At 45.4% G+C, this 20,200-nt stretch overlaps 1 protein-coding gene across 21 annotated transcripts in view; it reads left to right on the top strand.

Annotated features, from left to right (window-relative positions):
* DNM1 (dynamin 1) overlaps nucleotides 1–20,200 on the top strand; it is a 68,721-nt gene continuing 48,521 nt past the window's right edge. For 7 of the 21 annotated variants that reach the window (XM_080401078.1, XM_080401079.1, XM_080401075.1 and 4 more), the window contains exon 1: nucleotides 4–304. In XM_080401078.1, the coding sequence (XP_080257204.1) occupies nucleotides 144–304 (161 nt within the window). In that variant the 5' untranslated portion in view covers nucleotides 4–143. Of the gene's footprint in view, nucleotides 305–20,200 lie in introns of all 21 variants that reach the window. The other 14 variants (XR_013930316.1, XR_013930317.1, XR_013930318.1 and 11 more) reach the window with 3 other exon arrangements.

The raw sequence follows: 20,200 nt of genomic DNA, 5'->3' as shown, positions 1-20,200 counted from the left end.
GGCGTCGAGCGGGGCGAGGGGCGCGGGCTGGGGCCGGCGCCTAGCGGCCGGGGCGGCGAGAGGCGGGCTCACCCGCCGGCGAGGCGCGCGGGAAGGGGTAGCGTGAGCTCGCCCGTGCGGGGAGCCGGTGCCGCGCCGCAGCCATGGGGAACCGCGGGATGGAGGACCTTATCCCGCTGGTCAACCGGCTGCAGGACGCCTTCGCCGCCATCGGGCAGAACGCCAACCTCGACCTGCCGCAGATCGCCGTGGTGGGGGGGCAGAGCGCCGGCAAGAGCTCCGTGCTGGAGAATTTTGTCGGGAGGTGAGAGGGTCCCTGCGGGGCCCCGCCACAGGCAGGGCTGCGGGCGGCGGGGGGCGCGGGCATCGCTCTGCACGGGCATAGCGGCTGGGCGCGCGGGCACCGCTGCTGGGGGGCACGCCGCTGCTGGGGGACACGCCGCTGCTGGGGTCACGGGCATCGCGCTGCGGGGACGCGGAGCGGCCGCACGGACCGGTGCGGTGCGCGGGCATCGCTGCTGTCTGCGCGGGCAGCGCCGTGGCGGGGCGGGGGGTGTCTCCCCGTCTGCAGGGTGCGTGTCCGTCTCCGCAGCGCGGTCCCGCCTGCCTCAGCCGCAGCTGCGGGGCCGCTGGCAGCCCCCCGCCGCGGGAGGGGCGCCCTGGCTATTACATAAGGGGGCGAAGTGCGGCGGTACCGACCGCAGCCCCCCAGCCCCCTCCCTCGCTGGGGCCGCCGGGCCGGGCGCCCCCGCGCCGCGCTCCGCGGGTGGGTGCAGCGCCGGGAAGGGGGGTGCGGGGGGGTGGGTAAGTTTAATCTGCGCCGCCCCCCTCCCCCAGCCCTGTCGCGCTGTCCTCCATAGCGGATGCCATGTCAGGAGCTGCGGGGAGGCGGTGGGAAGGACGGGGTTATCTCTCCTATATGCTCAGATTCCCGGGTGCTACCATTTTGTGACAGGCAATGCACTGATGCTTTCCCTTCATGTGACCTTTGCATTCATCATCTGCAACTTGAGTAAATTGCAGGCTGCGCTGCTTGGTTATCTGCTCCAGCGTAGACACACAACACCTGAGGAGGGAAGGTTGTTCCTCTGCTTGTTTCTGCCCTCGTTAATTGTATCCAGTGATACACAGGTTTTAGTGATCAAGGTATTATTTTATGCTATAAGGGGGCATGCAGGTTGCTGGTGACTTGTGTTAAAAGCAGTGACTGGTGTGATACTTGGTCAGATGCTTGCGTGGGTTTTTCTCTTTCAGCAAACTGCATTTGTGGCAACATCTATTGGGTTTTGTTCCCCCACCCCCACTTTTTATTTTAAGCCATTTGCTGCCGGATGGCTTATAAAGCTTTTGTACCGTTGGAAGGGTCTGGGGTGCGTATGAATTGCTTGTTTAGCTGCAAGTAGCCCCCAAAAGACCGGTGCAGCTGTAGCCTGGAGCAGCAAGTGCAGGGTGCGCTGTGTCTTCTAGGAAGAAGGCATGGGGATTGTGTCTGGTGCAAAGAAAGCATGGTAGGAATAAGATTACTTTTTTTTTTTTTTCTTCTCTCTATATATACATTCAAAAAGTTTGGGATCCTTTCTAGTTAACTTCCAACAGTCCATGCAGTATCCCTCAGGGATGCCGAGAATCGTGCCAAGGGAAGGGCATTACAGGAACACATCTTACTGAGCCTCAGGTCATAGACCAGGAGCCACTTGTCAATAGACACAGAAAAAAACCCAACCCTACCATCAGAGTGAAAAGCTTGCTGGGCTGTAGCTTTCTAAGAAGGGGAAAATGGGTCTCCTGGAATATATGAGTAAAACAGGTTCACCTGTTGGCTCTGCTGTTTTCTTGCTTTCTAAGTACTGGCAGCCTAACCCGTAAATCCTTTTTAGAGGATCTATGCAGTCAGTGCTGCAGTGGTGTGATAGATAATGTATGGCTGTTAGGCTGGAGGAGGGTTTGTCAAAGGACAGTCAGTGATTTGGGGTACGCTGCCCCTTTCTTTTAGACTGAGCAAACAGAAGGGGATATATTAATCCTTGGTGTATCTCCACTGGCACCAATCGAAAAGTAACGATTTTATCTGCCTGGTGGAAAATAAATGAATTGAAATGTTTTCTGTCTCTTTTTGATGATCCCTGTCCCAGGAGAACTTGTGACCTCACTGTGTCCCATCAGTGGCTTTGCTAGCAGCAAGTTATAGTGCTGTGGCTTTTAGAAAAAATGAAATAATGAAGGGTCCCCTGAGCAGGAGCTGAGACCTGTCTGTAGAAAAGTATTTAAAAGAAATACTTGGAATGGAAATGGAAAATATGCTGAAGTGGAAAGGTCTTTCTCAATTTGATACTCTTGAGTGCTGGCTAGCTTAGAGACCAGTAACATGAGACATCTTACCGCAGAATGTATGTGTGTGTATATACTGCAGAATCCAATCCTGTTAAAATGATGTTGGGGCCCCACTTGAATGTATTGTCTCTTTTCTTTTCTTGTGGGTGTTGGAAACCATGATAAGAAGCTATGGAAATAGTGTGGAGAATTAAGCATAGCTTCTCAAAGTAATTGTGATAGGGGCTGTTTTCTTCTCTGAATAGGCACAAGAAGAAATTGTGTGTAGACCTACTGTGTACAAATACAATTATTGCTGTAGTGTGGACATGACATATGTCACTGCTCCAGCTTGATACCAGGATGCTGGTGCAGCTATTGCTCAGCAGCTGCATGCTGTATGGTGAATGTGAGGGCTGATGAATTTTTCTGAGTGGACAGAAAATTGTGCAAGAACAAATGCAGATGCAGTTGGTACTGACTGATGTGCTTGATGGGGATGCTTAAGCAGAGGCGTTGGAAGCCCTGCCAGGGCTAGTTTTCCTGCTCGGTACCTGCAAGGCTTCTTTCAGATTGTCATCCAGCTGCGTTCCCACAGCAGGGCAGCACACTTGCCCTCCCTGCCAGACCTAGCCTGTGGCTAGGCAGGGCTTCAGCCTAGGGCTGCCGCTGGCACCTTGCAGTAGCACTGAATCCTGTGCATGCTGGAAGCCTTGAAGCACAGGGAAGTGATGCTGACTGCAGTCAATGTTTAGTTGCATGTCTTGCCAAAGAAATAGTATTTTTTTTTCCCTCCTGAATGTGATGGCTTACTAGTTGCTGCTAATTGCTCTTCCAGTGTCACTTACTCTACTGTTAACAGATTATCCAACAGTGCAGACCCTGTATTTATAATACCAGATGTCACTGTAGCTGCTATGTGTGCTTTTGCTGCCGGATACTCAGCATGGTGACTAGAATACTGGCTGATGCTGTTAAAAATCACTGAAGAGAAGAGAGAAGCCATGTAGAAGGCAGACAGGTGACACATCTCTTCATAGACTGGTTCATCATGGAGCCCAGAAATGGAAGGAAGGTTGGTCAGGTCAGCTCCAGGCATTTCCCGTTGGTGTGGCTGTAGGCTTGTAAATGGGTCAGGAGGGACATCAGGGGTCATTTAGTCCCTTCTTAAGGTGGTGTTACTTTCCTGCTGCCACCTTTCTTAAATTGGAGGGTCTTAGAGCAGGCACCAGTACCAGCAGAACTGGTCTGATAAAAAGAACAAAGCATGTGGCATGTGCTAATCTGACTTGAGAGCTGAAAGGACCAAGAAGGGGGATATAAAAGACTGCCCACAAAACTGTAGAATCATCAATGTTCATGCCCCTCTTATTCTGCCATGTGAAAATGACAGGTATAAGTGTGGGTTTTCTTTTAAAATCCTAAGGTCTCGGAGCACCGTTATACAAACCGCTGGATTTGTGGGAGTATTACTGTTATCTCTGCTTTGCAAACAGGGAGAGCTGAAAGCACTGGGTTGCGTTCAGATGGCTAGATGAATGTCTGTGCCTTGTGTTTTTGTTGTGTGATCCAAGGCAGCATACTGCTCAGCCCTGCTAGGACAGCTGCATTGCTCTTCACGGAGAAAACAAGGCACCTCTGACTTCTGGAGAACAGATGGTTTAAGGGGGCTGCTGAGGAGGCAGTGACTAAGGATTGGGAATAGTAGGTGGAAGGACTTGAGTGGAGGTGAAACAGTCTTGTTTATGATCAAGGGAGCTAAGCAGTGCCAGAGTTGTGGGAAGTGGGATCAGCGTTTACTTGACCCCAGACCTGAGCGTTACTTCAGAAGCATCCTCTCTTGGGAGCTTTTATGTCCCAAACCAAATAGGGGCGCTTAGCAGTCTGCACCGGGCTCCAGTGGTATACGCTGAATTAGCCGATGTTTGTGTGTTGCCTGGAAGGAAATTGGAGACAGGCATGGATCTAAGCTCAACTGTGTTGGGCTAACCTTGCCTTTCCTAACAAACTGAAGTTTCAGCGTGGGTAAAAGAGCAGGGAAAACGCAGCGCTGCAATGCCTGTGGCAGTGGTAAGGATAAGTACCTATTAAGCGTGCTACTTGTGTTACAAGTAATTGCCTTGACAAAACCAGCCAAGGGCCAGGCAGCGTGTGCCACAACTGTGTCTTTGCCTTGCAATGTCACATACTGAAAATGCAAAGCTAGATCTGGAAGCCACAAGGTTTAGTTTGGCTTCAGGTATAACTTCAAGGAGCAACTTAGTATCTTCATATCTTAACCTTCCCCAGCTATATAGGGATAAATATTTACACCCCCAAGATACGATGGGGGGAATGCCTTCTTTGATAACACATACTTTGCTTTGTTACAGGAAGCTTCTCCAGCAGAATCCCTTCAGAGGCCAAAAGCAGTGTTCGCAACTATCTAGAAGTGAAAGATGCTGTAGGGATGCATACAGAGATGTAAATACTTGGCCTGTTCGGATACTGTAGGAAAACTTTTTGACAATGATCTTTGCCCTTTTAAGTTGCTCAGCCTTCTGCTGTAGTGCATGCTTTGTGAGCTTGAGTGCCTGGAAGAGAACTGAGGGTTTTAAACCTTACAAAAGTCACAGTGGCATTATGTATAGATTGAGGATGTCTGCTGTACTGCGTAATGCTGAGCATCAATGCATTATTTCAGAAGCGGATTTAAATTTAAACAAGAAGATACGCTCACTGACTTGCTCTGATCTGGCCACAAAAGGGGTCTTTAAATATGATTCTTCTATTTTCATTTTTACTTTTTTTGGTTCTGCTTTGAGATACATTTCCATGCTTAGAGTGCTGGCAGAGAGAGTAATTGCAAATCACGGACCCTTAATTGCTGTATGATGAATATGTCTGTGAGCTGACCAAATCCTGCTTGTATTTGCAGGTTAAAGCCATACGCATTGCTTGGGAACTGACTTAGGGTTGCAGAGAATGGTGCAAGAGCCAGGAGTAGGAGCCTACTGTTAAGAGAAATAAATCACGGTCAAATAATAGTCCTTCAAATGGCAGCAAGCCTTTGGTCTCCAATGAAGAAAATACCTGTTTTCATCTCTGAGTAACTGGGGAAGGAAGAAAATATGGAGCACTGGGGGAAATAGATAATGTGTTATGGCAGACTGGAAGATTAATTTAAGAGAAATCTGTACAGCTCTGAGCAAACACTTGTGGGAGGAGAAATGCTAGAAGGAGATTCATAATTAAGTTAAAATATAAGTGGATGGCTCTAAGGCTGGGGGGAGTGTGAATCTCAATGTTTGTAGATGCAGCAATGGTGTCTGCCTGTATTTGTCCTCTAACTACTTGCCTTAAAGTTATAAGGGTTGGCTCAAATAAATAAGTCTAGTATCTTTTCTGCTTCCTGCAGCAGTTAGGTGTTCTCCTCGGATCTCCATGACTGACTGTATTCTTCAGCTTAAGTCTTTAGTGATGATCTCATACTTCTGGTAACTGCCCATTAGCCTTGTATTCACCAGGAAGAGATCCTTATGGCATGTCTGGGATCATATCAGAATTTACCCAGGGAAGGAAACCAGCTGTATCTCTAGTGGAAGTGGATTGCTCAGTATTGTGCAAGTTGGGGCTTGCCTGGACCTACTGGTGTGTGAAAATGACAGGTTGTCTTGTCATTGCTGGAATTCATTACCTGATAGCTGCCACATCAGGAGGATGCCTTCTTTGCTAGTGTGGACTCTTCCTTGTTACCATGATAATCCACATGTTGGGAATCTTCGAGTATCCTGAGCTTTGATTAGTTCTTAGTGTACTTTGAGATAGCTAAGTGTTGTGGCATTTTTTTTGTTTGCTCTATAAGTGGTGTGCTGTGATACAGGGCTGTAAAGTCTGCAAAACCAGCAGGTAAAAAGTCAGATCTCAGAAATATTCCCCTATGCTAAAACTGTCAGCTGTTACTGTTTTTCAAAATTCCACATGCTTATAACTTTTTAGGCAGTCAAAAAAAAAAAAAAAAAAAAAAAAAGGCAAAGCAAAGACAAATATTTATTTTTAAAGGCTACTGCTTGTTTTCAGAAGCCATAGTTCAATACCTAGCTGGGGATGCAGAGTCAAGTCCTTGAACCTGACTTTTCCTGATACTCTGAGCAGGCAGAACTCTGCTAGACTAAATAGAAGGTGTGGGAGTCTGTCTGCAGCACCTCGTAACTGAGGCAGCTTCTGACAATGCTGTTCTAAGGCTAGCCCCCTTCCTGATCTGGTGAATCACTGAATGTCGCTACTTCATACTTAAAGTTTGAGCCTGTCTGTATGAGTGTGAGTAAAAATTCTTCTGAATAAGGATTTCTTAGTATCTTTAAGATGAACTTTTTTGAGGAGAAATGGAAGAAGTTGACAACTTAGCGTAAGTTAATCAAGAAAACAGCTCCTGCTGTGTTCTAGCTACCGGAGTGAAATGCATTATGATGCCTTGAGCAGTGAGTTTATTAGAGAAGAGCAAACCCATGTGTGCTCCACCCGTGTGAGCCCATACTCTGTTTTTGTGGCAGGTAGTGCACTTGAGTGGCAAAACCAGAAGGTTTGTAGAAGGAGCGGCAGGCAGTCATCTAGAAGCATATGATGTTCAGCCTGTATGCCCAGTATAAAACTGGTTTTGAGGGGGCATCTGTGAAAGGAGACTTACTGGTAATGTGCAGGGTAAACCTACTTCCTTGATATGTCACTAAAAAAAACGCCCAAAAAACTTTGGGTGTAATACTTTCCTTCTTGGACTCACAGATCTGTAACCGTATGAGTCAGAGTACTGCTAGTTGGGAGGAGAGCTAAAACTAAATCTGGTCCCCCCCAAGAAAATTAAAAAAATCTAGTCATGCATGGTGGGGGAACATAGCTCACTAGTGGGACAGTTTCTTATTCCACTTGAAATTTTCCTTTCCTGATCCCAGACCTGGTTTTGCACTTCCTGATAAGAGTGAAAGGTCAGGATTAAGGAATATTGTCTCTTACAAAGCAGGCAGACAGGCACATTTGGCCTTGAGATGGTTATGTTCTCAGCAGTGAAACTAAATTCTTGAGTAACTAATTTTTTTTTATACTTTTTTCTCCATCTGTAGAAAGGAGGTTGTTGTGTAACTAATTTTTTTTTATACTTTTTTCTCCTGTAGAAAGGAGGTGCTGTTGGTCTCTGTCATGTCATGTAGGTGTGTATCATTCATGAACACCTGAAATAATATTAGAAAAGGTTAATCATAAAGTAGGAATCTATTTCTTCTAACAGTAAACTAAAACTTTGCCAGGGTGGTACAGCAGCGTCTGCCTGAGCCCTTTGAAAGATGCCTTCTCTGCAGAAGTGTGCCAAGAGCTTTCGCTGCTCATGCTGCCTCGTTTGCCCAGCGTTGCTGGTCACTTAGGTCTGTCTTGCAGAGAGGCTGGGACTGGTGCAGCCACCTTTGGCTGCTGGCATCGATCAGGTGCTCGATTTGAGGAGTTGGGGTACTCTTAGAAAGCACTAGGAGATGAGAGGCTGCACGAGTCGAGCTGGTAGCACTTAAATTTTTGAACATAGCCTTTGAGAGCAGGGATGGGTAGTGCAGCCCTGTAGAGGAATGAGCCCAGGGTTTCGTCCTTGGTGACTTCAAACACTCAGATGATCTGGTCAGGCCTGGAGGTGGTCAAACTGCCAGGAGAACTGGTTCTGAAAAGCTCCAAAAAGCTGTTTTTCTTTATTTACGTTTGTCTATGATCCTTCAAAAGCCTGCATCATGCTTATTTTTGAGTGACCTGATGGAATTTAGTCATGAGAATTGGATGTCTTGCTCAGGACTGGCTACTGTAAATATTGGGGTGGCTATGAGGAGAGGACTGAGACAACACTTCAGTTTTTACTGAGGAGCAGGCAAGAGTATGCATGAAAATACTGTGGCTGACAACTGAGAGCACAATTTAATGTTAGATATTTCAACAGTTATTCCGGGTGACTCATTGACACTTTGTACCTACGTCCAGCTTTTTGCTTTCAAAGTCCTGTTAGTGAATACTTTAACAACAATCAAATGTAAAGTGTGCCAGTAATTTTCTTAAGCTGTTTTATATAGATGGGCAGACAGGACAATTGAGTTGCTGATGGTTGCTTCCTGCATGACCTTCAGGCTTGTCACAGCTCCTAGGCTGGTGCTGACTATAATAGATAGCTGCTTTTCTTTCCTTCCAGTACGGGAAGAAGGAGCCCTGAGTCTGAAATCTAACAGTGTCTCTGATTGTTCTCTGCCATGTTAGATGCTCTGAAAGCTTTGGCAGACCCCGCCATGACCAAGTGGAAGTGAGATGGTGTTTTAATCCCTGGTCAGTAGCTTCTTGCAGTTCAGCATAACATGCTTTTGGAAGCAACTTGGAAGCAGATGTTATGCAAGCTCCTCAAGCTGTGTCTTGCTGACTGGAAGTAAACTTGCCAGCTTCTGCCACTTTTCTGCAAGTCTTGTGACTTGTGTAGCTTTTCTTAGAGCCCTGGATATAACAATTAAGCTAACAGAAGAGCGGTGTAGCTTTTGTATTGAAAATGTCAATTTCTAACACTGAGGGTATTTATTTTTTTTTCCATTAAAAGATGCTGTTTCCCTAAGTGATCCTGGAGACAGTGTAGAGAATCCCAAAACTACGACCTGCATTGTCAACTCTTCCCTTCCTAAAAATCAGGATTTAGCCCCAAAACTATAAGCTCTGCTAAAATACTTGAGTTGCAGTCACAATGAACAATAGATTATACAAAATGAGGTTTGGAATAGACCCAGTTCCTCACTTGTGACTGAAACGGGAATTGAACTGGAGTTTCTGGGGGTGAAAATTCTGTTTTAATAATGTCTTGCCTCAACAGTCCCCTTTAACACTCCCTTTCCTGTTTCTTATGGCTGCAGGTTGCATTGTTGCAGCTAGGGTGAAGAGTTAACACTACTGTAACAAACATGAGAATTGCTGGGATCCCATTGGACTATGCTGGGACTGCTGTTTTGTGGCTGTGAAACAGTCTTGATGTAAGAGTGGCTGGCGTAGTATGTGGGGTGCCTGCCAGAGGACGTAGCCGTACAGCAGTGTTGCTGTAAGGCTGTATAAAAGCTGAGCATAAACTGTTTCAGAGTAGTTTTCCAGCTGCACTTAGACCCTCTCTCAAAGCAGCGATAGGCAGAAGTCTACAGAGATGCTGAGCAGTTGGTTCTCAACATCTGCAAATGTTTTTACAGTGGAAGTAACTTACTCTGGAGAGTACTAGGAAAAACTGTTAATTTTGTGGGGCTTTTTGAGACTGATGATCCAGGGATGGGGAGGCTGTGCTGGATTTCTTAGAACAAGGAAAGAGGTACTTAAAGGCAAAAATCTTGAAGCTTTTGTTCAGTTCCTCCTCTTTGCCTTCCTGCCACTCTTGCATGTGTAAAAGCAGAGCAAATTATGTAGGACCTAACTCAAGGCTCCAAGAGCTCGTCCTCATCCAAGTAATTGTAAACCTCTACAAACAGGGGCTTACAATGAAAGTAACTGTTTGTTTGCTGCCTGCCAGCACAGGAACAATTCTCTGTCAGCAGGGGAATACACCTGATGACCTGTCAGTTCAGAATTAAGCCAGTGAAAAACAAAGCTCAAACTCCCATAGTTTTTATTCTTATACTTAGTTCTGCTGACTTGCTTATGATTTACTCCGAATTTACACTGCTCTGGGTCAGGATGGGGCCCCTTAATTCCAATACATGTTAGGTTTTCTCTTTCTGGCTGCTGCCTGTGATCTCTTGAGTAATCTCTGGCTATTTCTTAATCTGATTGTGCTTTTACTTTTAATAGAAGCTCCTCTATGAATAGCTGGGAATTGTCTGAGCACGGTGGCCTTGAGAGGAGATCTGTCGCAGTGGGGTTATAGCTAGAGGTAAGGAGGAGATTGGTGTATACCAAAATGCAGGGTACCCTCAGGGACTGGTGCATGACATGTGTCATACTGCAGAGCTGATGCTGCAGCTCCAGTGCTGAAACTTGGGTCACCTCTTCTCCATCAGCGTAGCTCTCAGAAGAGATCCCAGCAATATGCTTCTTCCCTCTGGGCTGTGATACTTGGATTAGATGTTCCTGTTCCTAAGCATTACTCTGTTTATGCTTGTTCATACAAGATGTGTGTGTGTTATGCCAAGCCTGCAAACTGTCTGGCACCCCAAATGAATCTTGGAGAAAGAGGTCCATTTCTTGAATGAATTTGTATAGACTGTTGAAAGAATCATATTTAAAGAATACTTACTGTAAGATAACAAGTGAGGCGCTGCGTTAGCGCTTGATATCTTACTGTCTTATGTTTGGACAAAGTTGAATTCAAACTGGACACCTGGGCAGGCAAAAGCAAATGTTATTAGAAATCAGTGTCTTGGTTTAAAGGGGTGGGGGAATGATAACAGGGGAAGGAATTTAGATAAACCTTTTGCTTATGGAAAATAGGGGAAGGAATGGAAGACTCCGATTTGTTTGTCCAGGTCACTAAGCTGCAATTTTGCTATAGATCCAGAGTGCCCATTAATAGGCAACACCAAGACCCACCTGCTTTTTTAATTTAAGCCCTAAAAGTTTTCCATGAAGACTTGGACTCCTTTAGAAATTATGTGTATATGTATGTAAACTTGCCTTTTTGTCACCTCCTGTGGTCAGTGCCCAAATGTGACCAGAGAGAAATGTTCCCTGGAACATGAGGAGTGCTGTCCCATCAGTTGGTCAAAAGGACTCTGGCAGAAACATTGGAACCAGCCAGGAGGTCAAAAGCTCGTCTCTTCTGGGACTATTGATCCAGCTTTCATTCTGGTATAGCCTGAAATGGAGATGTCTTACGTGGGTTTTGAAGTAGTTTAATGCCTCTGACTTTGCTCTGCACTAGAGGTGTTAGCAGTCTGTCTGCTGGATTTTCTTCAAGGGCTTAAGAAGCAGTGCCTCTGCAGCATGTTTCTAGCCAGGGTGATCCTAATTATATCTGAAACTGCAGAGGTGCAGGGCATAGCAAGGAGCTTGGCAATATTCCTGCATACCTTCCCAGGCAGAGTGTAGATATAAATTGGCATCTTAAATTCCCTCTGCAGGGCAACCACACACTTTGGACAGTTTGGTCAGGATGCCCAAGTGCAGTATCACTCTGTTATCCACAGAACTCTGTCCTTCCTGCCTGGCCTGTTGGAAGGGACCACCTGCCTCCCCATCCACAACACGCTCTGCCTCTCGCTGCTGACCCAAGATAAATTATCAGGGCACATGCATTCAATTTTACAAACCTACAACCCATGTCTGGCCACTAGTAGCACATCATAGCTTGAGCTACCACCTCCTTTCCTCATACAGCTTCCATTTGGGTTTGTACTATTGGGTTCATCAAAGTGATTTTGCTGTTTCTAATGAACTCTTTCAGTTGCCAGTACCCTTTGTGGCATTCAGGCTCTGGGGAGGATGTCTTCTTTTCTAGCACACAGTGCTGTCTGGGAGTGGAGGAGGTGTCATACTGCAGTGGTGAAATGTGTGTCAAGCTGTTTGTTCTTCTCTTAGGTCTTGCAGCAGATTTCAGGACTCCAGAGGTGGTGGAGTTTTGACAAGAAATCAAAGATGATACTTACCATGAGTGTTTGGTATCTTTGAGTCTGCCACTGTACCTGGCTTCCTGCTTTGGAGGAGAGAAAGGCAAAAAGGGGGATAAACCCCTCTATCCAGAGTCTCCACGTGACAAATAGCTTGAATAATTAGTTACTGCTGCACAGTCTATGGATGTCCCTGAACACAGGAGAGCCTTTATTGCTGGACAGGCTTTAGTCTAGACCCAGCTGCAGCCTGATTCCAGCGAGCTAGGACAGATTAAGACACTGGTGGTGGGAAATAGCAAGGTCAGCCTGTTGCTCACTGGTTTTAGCATACATTAATCCCAGGGTGTTATTGTGGCTGTGCTTTCCCATCAGTCATTTTGGTCCCAGAGTTTGTGTGTAGCTTGTCCTTTTGTTTTTTTGCAGCTCAAGTTGCAGGTGCTGTACAGGTCATGTGTTTCAGGGCTGCAGCCCTTCTGTTACGGCAAAGACAGGATTTGTCAGATTTGTTTGTGCCAAAGCAGAGCAGTGTTACTGCAGTATTATGACAAATCAGCATGGCTTGAGATAGAGACAAGCAAAGATGCTGGGTCATGGGTTTACTTTTATGGCCACAAAAACTGTTTCTTTACTACTGCCATAAGGACTGAATTAATTTGCTCTAGGGTGGTGTTGATGCCTGGTACTGTCCTCTTGGAGACTGGAAGTTGCAGAGAGTTTCTGGAGATGATAATCTACATGACATTTTTTTTTTTTTGTCAGGGTATATAAGCTTCAGAGGGAGCAAAAGAAAAACTTGCTTTTATGCTATGATGGTGAAAATTCAGCAAGGCTGACAGAAGGGTCTGGTTTACAGCTGTTGGGGTGGAGAATGCATCATGCTATTGCAATGTTTCTTACACCTGTGGCTCTGGAGGTCTCTGGACCCCACCAGTGCTGTGGTTGCTTTTCCCCTGAATCCTGGTATTGTTACACAGATCTGATGTTATGTTTGTTTTTTAAATGAGTGAAGCCAGCCCTGTGTTCTTTCTTCTGGGATTAAGTCTTGAAATCAAAGCTGCATTTTCAACAAGTGTGTAATCGTTACTGCTGCATCCATTCAGGTTTCACCAGGCTGCTTGATCCCAGGAATTCCTGATATTGTCATGTAGAATTAGTGCTGTATTATTCTTTACCTTGAATATCCCAAGGCAGCAAGCAAGATCCAGGGCTTCATTTTCTATTACCCAGAAGATCCCAGAGGAAGCTTCACAGCAGAAGCGCTGCAATTTTCTGCTCTCTCAAGACACTGCTTCTCCAGCACTGCAGCCGAGTCAATGCGGCATTTGCTATAATGGGCAGCGACTTTTTGAGATCAGGCGATGCACTGTAGGCTGTAGCACTCTAAATAATCCTCTACAGTAAAATGCAGAGTTCCAAACAAGAAAATCCCTTTACAGTTTTTACCTGCAAAAATACAAAGAGAAAACTGGCTCACAAGTGCCCTGTAGATGTGTTGGAGTGCCCTGTTTTCCTTTCCTATCTGTGCTATGTCTGTGTGTGTGCTGGGCTAACCCATCCGCAGGAACATAGCAGGGAGGATCTGGCAGATAAGTCAGCCCTCAAAATGGAGGAGGGGAAGGATATTCCTGATCAGTTCTCTCACAGCAGAGATGAACTGAAGCAAGTAACATCTCAGGTGAGATGGCCGGGTTTGTGTGCCAGCAGTACCTCCTGCTTCTCCTGCAAGCTCTTGACCCGTAGCTGTAGATGCTTACTTAAAATCTGTCAGCCTCAGCAGCTTGGGGCTGATGCACAGCAGTGAGGTATGCAGGAGCTGTATGGACATCAAACTGATTTGTTTCTATGGAAACAAGTAGGTTTCACCATGTTGTAGGGAAGTAGGAGGGGAATTATCCCTTGGGCCTGGTTCTGGCTCTCGGATTGGATTGGTCAACGCACCGCAACTGCAGAGCAGCAGCCCATGAAGGGATTATCTGTCTGCTCAGTGACCACAACTAGGGAGAGAAACGCGTGGATCCAGTCTGCTCCTGTTGCAGGCTTCCTCAGCAGGGATGACACAAGGTACTGTCGAGGTGTGCCAGGATTCCCAGGTTCACAGTCCTCCATGGTGTTTCAAAGCAAAGAATCTGACCTTGGTCGCTCACGGCCGGCAGGGAGCCCTGCAGGAGCAGCACAGGCGGCTGTGACGCTGTATCCTGCCCAGACGTACCAGTTAGGGTGGGTAAGGTGGTGAGCTGTGCTCAGGCTTTAGCACACCTTCTTCTGGGCAAGAGCTGAGAACTACTTGTGGTGCCTGCAAGGACTGGGGGAAGCTGGGATCTTTCAGACGGGCTTCAGGCATTGCTTGTTGATGAAATTATTGTATATCCTGTTATATTTGCTGTACTGCTTTCAGAAGGTCACAGCACCTGAAGTCCTGTGAGTGGGGGTGTTGATTTTGAAACCTTTTTTCTAAAATGAAAGTTCATCTCATGAAACCAGAGGAGGACTCAGAGCATGAATATAAACCTTGTTCAGGTTCAAATAGGAACGGTATGTACTAACCCTGTGTATTCCTAGGGGTCTGTAGTACTGAGTCTGTTTGAATGGACCCTGTGCCCTTGTGCAAAACCCTAGTGCTGATTCTTCAAAAGGGGCTGACCAGCACCTCCGTCCTTCGGATCTTGTGCCCTGAAGGTACTTGCCTCTTTAGGCCCCAGCAGTGACTCGGAAGGAAAGCTTAGATTTCTAGATAGAAGGAAGCAGACTGTGGAAAACTGGCAAAAACGGTAATGCCTGTGTGTCTAAGCATCTTCCCAAGGTATTCCCTTGTCTGTTCTCTTCTTCCCTCTTACAGGTGTAGCACAGGAGCTGTGTAACCTCTAATGGAGAGGAATTCCATTCGCTTGGCTTCTGTCTCCCCTCCCTTGTATATAGGGACTTCAGCACGTGTTATGTAAACTGAGTTAGGGACGGAGTGCAGCTCTGTTGGAAATTCTTGCTTTATGCAAAGTAGCACAGCCGATGAGTTAGTTGGGTGCGGTAACCCTTGGTTATGGGTTTGCAGGGGTGCATCAGAAGAAAGTAGCAACATCTCTGCCTTATTTTCAGGTCATCTAAAAATATATTGTGCACCTCGAAAGTCAGGCCAGATCTTGCTGTAAGGTCTACCAAGCACAAAGCTAGGGTATAGCGGCTTCCTTGGAACTACTGCAGACATACAGCAGCACAAATCCCTAGGGCAAACTCGGCTGTGCCATTTCACTCCGTGGGCTGGCAGGCCCCCAGGCCACTGAATAGAAGTGTAATAGCTGAAGTGAAAGAGTGCTTCTGACCTCATTGGATGTCTCTTGCCCTGTGGAAGCAGTACAGCCATGAAGCTCTGTAGTTCTGCATCAGATTAACTTGTGCACAGGGGTTCTAGTGCAGCCATGACTTGGCATAATGTGTACAGCTGTCTTCCAGATTTTGATATACCCTGAAGCTTTTGATGTTCCCTGAGTGCGAAACAAAAATCAGCGCAAAGGATTAAAACAAAAATAAATAGAAAAACTTACCTTATCCCACTGCTTCCGGAGACCTGCATAGAGGCATGTGCAGGAGGGAGGCTGCATGAGGTACAAGGCAGGGAGATGTGGAAGGAGTGAATGAGAAAGGCGCTGACTGCGGTGACTCCTGGGAGCCAGTCTGTGCAGTCAGAGATAAGCCAGGAAAGCAGAATTTAGCACGTTCTGGAAGGCATAGAGGAGAGTGCTGTTTCTAAGGAAGTGTTAGTGTAAAAATTGCTATGCACCTTCCTTTTTGCTTTAGCAGTGTTTGTAAGGGTGCTGCAGGCTGAAGTCTAAACACGGCTACTGCAGCTGAAGCATCAGTGATGCAGGAGAAGGTTGCACAGGGCCTATCCCCTCTCTAGTTGTCTGAGCCCCCTCAGCCCACACTTGACTCAACAAATGCGTTCTGATGGGGGTAACCCTTTTTCAATTAACACTTTTGGTGTTTGAAGCACGTGGGTCCTCCCAGAGACCCGTAAGAGCACAAAAATTTGACAATGCATTTCATTAACAGAAGGCCTTATCCTGTTCTGTAGGAAAGGGAAGATCTAGGTTCTACCTGCATCGCCTTCTTGGTAATTTCTGGGAATAGTGCTGGAGTCTGTCACCTCTGTACACCTGGATCAGTGGCCAAGTAATTGTGCTCTGTCCCATGATGAAGAGACAAGCCCTATGGCTGAGATGGAAATTCATTCAGCTGCTGTCTCCCCACAGCACATCGTGTAGTCCCAAATGTCAGTGAAACAAACCCCACCATTATGTTTGTTCATGAGGAACTGGATTTGACTCGCTGAACTTACCGCATGTAGGCTTTCAAACAGCCAGCCATGCACTTTTCTATGGAGGTGGATTCTGTTGGAGGGGGCAGTCTCCTTTGGCAAAGCTTCTGATGTGGTGTCATTATGGGTTTTGAAATGTTGCCTTTTGCAGCAAGTGTTGATTTCTTAGGTGGCTTTATTTACTTCATATGTTACTATGAATACACTAATTTTTCTTACTTTGAAGTGAGAGCACAGTACGGGGCAAAAAGATGGAGCACTTCAGAACACCACACATCCTTGGTCCCTTGTAAAAGGGGCAGAGGAAACAAAGCAAAGGTGACTATTGCAGTGAGAGTCATAATGTCAGTTCTGGAGCAGGGTGTGTGTGTGAGCATGTAATACAACCTATTTCTACACTTCTGTTCTTGCAGTGAATTAGCATAGTTGCTGTCCTTTCACGTTTGAAGACCATAGTGCCTCAGTCTCTGCATAAAACCTTAATAAAGGCATCTTGGACAGAATTAGCCCTCATGCTTGCTGGGGACCTGTGGTGGTATCAACTGCAGCACTGTGCAAAAGAATAGAAGAACTCAAGGCAGATAGGGGAATAGGAGAAGGTGCAAACTTCAGAAGTTACTTTCCAGTTTATTATCTATCCTCTCTGACAAGTTATCCAGTAGTATGCTGCTAGCATTTGTGCTTTGCCCTGCTCATACAGCACCTGTGAAGTTTGTAGGATGGTTTCTGGGAACTTAAGTACAGCAAACAAGGTGTGCTTGGCCCTTCTTGGTTACTGATGTGGAGAACTGTACTGGGGAGAAACAGCTAGGTGTTGCAGATGCTGTTTGAGTGCCAGTACGACGTAACAAAGCAATTGTAAGTGTTCCAAGTCAGCACAATGGTGTTAACCTCCCTTTGCGCTACTGTAAATAGGAACGCAAGGCACAAGGCAGTGGGAAGCCTTCTCTTTATTTTTTTTTTGTTTCTGCTAACATGTATATTATGATGACACTCATGAACTATTGCTTGTCTTTATTTTTTCACAATTGTATTCTTGAATAATGAACCATTGTGCACAATAATATTGCCAGTATGCTGGAATGTGATGTACTTACAATAGATCTTTATTTCTATATGTATCCATTGTGTGACCAGTACCAACTACACCCGAAGAAACGATATTATACCAAGTGCTTATGGAATTACTCTTTCACTGTGGGTCAAGGCTTAGGCACACTGTTATGCTGTAGCAACTGTCAGATAAATAGCATGCATCCCCTGGCTTTCACATCTGAGTCTAAAAGTGCTAATCTTAACGGAAAAAATGTGGCTACTTAGGAATGAGACTTAGCACGTGGTTATGAGTCTGTAGGACTGATGTCCCAAGTTCACATCATGCAGCGTGAAAGGAAGATGAAAGCTAAGGGCAGAGAAAAACAGTTAAGTTGATGGGTGCTTTTGTTCATAAGGCACCTGCTTTTAAATGTTTGCTGTTCATGTTGGCCTGTGTGGCTTTTTTTGAGAAATGCTTTGGTTCGTGGAAGATAAGAGCTCTTGGAGGCCACAAGGTCAGCAGGAAAGGGAAGTCTGAATCTGTAATGCAGCCCTCTTGTTAACCTGCTGGCTGGCAGAGGTAAGAACAGATTTGTCCTTGTTCTTGCCCCATGCCTTGGGTTGTAGAGTTGTTTATGCATGTACTTGTGTGTCAGTTGAAGGATCGGACCAGGAAGGCACTCTCGAGGGTAGTTCCTGCATCAGGTTTCTACCTTTTGGTAGCACTAGGTGATGCTGTTACAAAGGAGCACCAGGCTTGAGTTCGAGTCTAAGAAGTGGAAAGCTACTACTGTTTCTAAGGTGTTTGTTTTAGCAGTCAATAAGATTGATAGTAAATACTTTGCGTCTTGCAGATATTCTGTGGCTAATGTGTTGCATAGGTGTTAGCCTATGTTTTAAGGATTCATTTGAGACACATGCTGGGGTAAGAATGTGTTTGAAAATGTAGCTGTTGTGCTGTTCAGAGAGATTTATATATAAGCCATTCATAGATTGCAGCCTGTATGAAAATGTGAATGTTGCCAATCAGTGCAGCGATCAAGAGTCATACGCCAAAGGTACCAATACCCCTAGATTGTCTTGGGATTCTTGTAATGCATTGTGCTGTGATGAGCTAATGAAGAACTCTTGATCTGGATGTGTGTGAATGAAGAATGATCAGCTATAAGCATTGACAGAGGAAATGAAGATAGTGCTAAGCTTAAGCAGGAGCAGGTCAGAACTGTATAACCAGATAGCAAAATCCATAAAGGCAGGAACCGTTTGGCTTTTTTTTTTTTTGCTGTGTATTGGCATCATGCTTTGTGCGGTTCTGATTGAATTGCTGTCCCTGGGCACTACTAGAACACAGGAAATAACAAATACTGGATTTTAAAAACAGAAACAGCCATGTGAAATTGTGGAGGCTGTGTGAATCTTAATTTTCTGACACTAATATAATCCAAACTGGGAATTAATCAATTCCCTTAATACCCTTTTTGTCTGTAGGTATTAAATAAGAAATCAAATTGAAGTTAAATGATCAGATGGTGGCGTTCACTCTTCTGTTCTTTGGAACCACTTTTATGTCTTCATAAGCTGCTGTTTGGCTTTTTAATTGAGGCTTTACCTTCTCTAGTGTGTTCTGATCCAAGAATCTCAACGGGCTGACAAACAATAAACTTGCAAGGATGCTGTATTGGTATATTTGGACTAGGCTTAGATTTTTATTTCAAAGCCCTCTACAAACAGCTTTGCAAGCCTTCTAGCTTCTCTGACAGGAGGGAAAGTAAGTGGTGGTGGGAGCATTTGGTTTGTCAGTTCAGAACAGGAGGCTTTACTACGGACTTGGTTCTGTTATTGACTCCCAATGACTTTTGTCTCAACTTCAGTGGAGACTTACATTGTGCATGAAAAAGCTTTGACTCGAAGGCTTTTCTGTAAGCTTTCTTGTCCAGACACATTAAGTTTTATAGAATATATGAGCAAGAAGAGTTTGTCTCAGGTGTCTCTCTGAAAATCTGTGTAAATGCAGTCCCCCCTCATGGGTGTGTTTATAGCTGAAATTAAATTTCTTGGTCAGTACTACATAGTGATCTTTTGACAAATTTAGTGGGCCTCTCACTAAAATGATGAGCTGCAAAAAAGTAGACAGTATCTTTGTGCAGTGCGAAGGACATAGCCAGCAGAGGTGCTTTTCCAATTAAATTTGATGGAAGGAGGGAATGCAGGGTACACATACTTGCAGTGGAAGAGTATCGAGCAGCAGCTGCATTTGGAGCTGGTATGTAGGAATGCCATTAGTATGTTACCTTCCCTCAGTGTTAGGAGGTTATGGTTGCCACTGCTGAATGTCATGGCTACAAGATCGTAGGCAGGTTACCTGCAAATGCAGTGTTGCTGGAATTAAATGCCACTGTGACTGTTACAGGGAGCCTCTAAGCCTTGGAGCACAAACCTAAAACAGTGAGCTAACCACTTCTGGCAAAGCACAAAGGGACGGACTTGTGCATGCAATCACTTTTCTCTTGATTTTTCTCAAAATCAAGTTTGAGAGCACTTACTCTAATGAAGCAGGTGAACCAGGCACAATATGCCCATAATGATCACTGAGATGCTGGAAGATGAATTCCTTCTCCAAAGATCTAGTTATCTCTTGTTTAACAAGAAAACATCAGATCGAGTGCTTAACCAAAGGAGTAAACAAGTATTTTTCTGACTAGCAAATTTTGTGTGTTCTTTAAGAACAAATGTGGCCCCACTGCAGCAAGCAGCTCATGTAAGTCTCTTAATGGAGATGGTGACACTTTCTTAAACGTAGTAGCAATGAATAAACACAAGAAACTTGTCTAAAAGTTTCAATGTGTGCCTCTTCAGAAGTCCCAAGCTTTTCCCGTGGGTGTATCTCTTTCATTTTTGACTGCATCTACCAATGTTTTCTTCCCTTTCCATACAATGTATGTTGAATTATACAATAACTTTGTCAATTTTTTTGTGTCTT

The sequence above is a fragment of the Falco punctatus genome (assembly GCF_963210335.1).
Source record: "Falco punctatus genome assembly, chromosome: 9".
Classification (NCBI taxonomy): domain Eukaryota; kingdom Metazoa; phylum Chordata; class Aves; order Falconiformes; family Falconidae; genus Falco; species Falco punctatus.
Note: the sequence above shows the minus strand (reverse complement) of the source record. Positions and strands in the feature narration are given on the sequence as shown.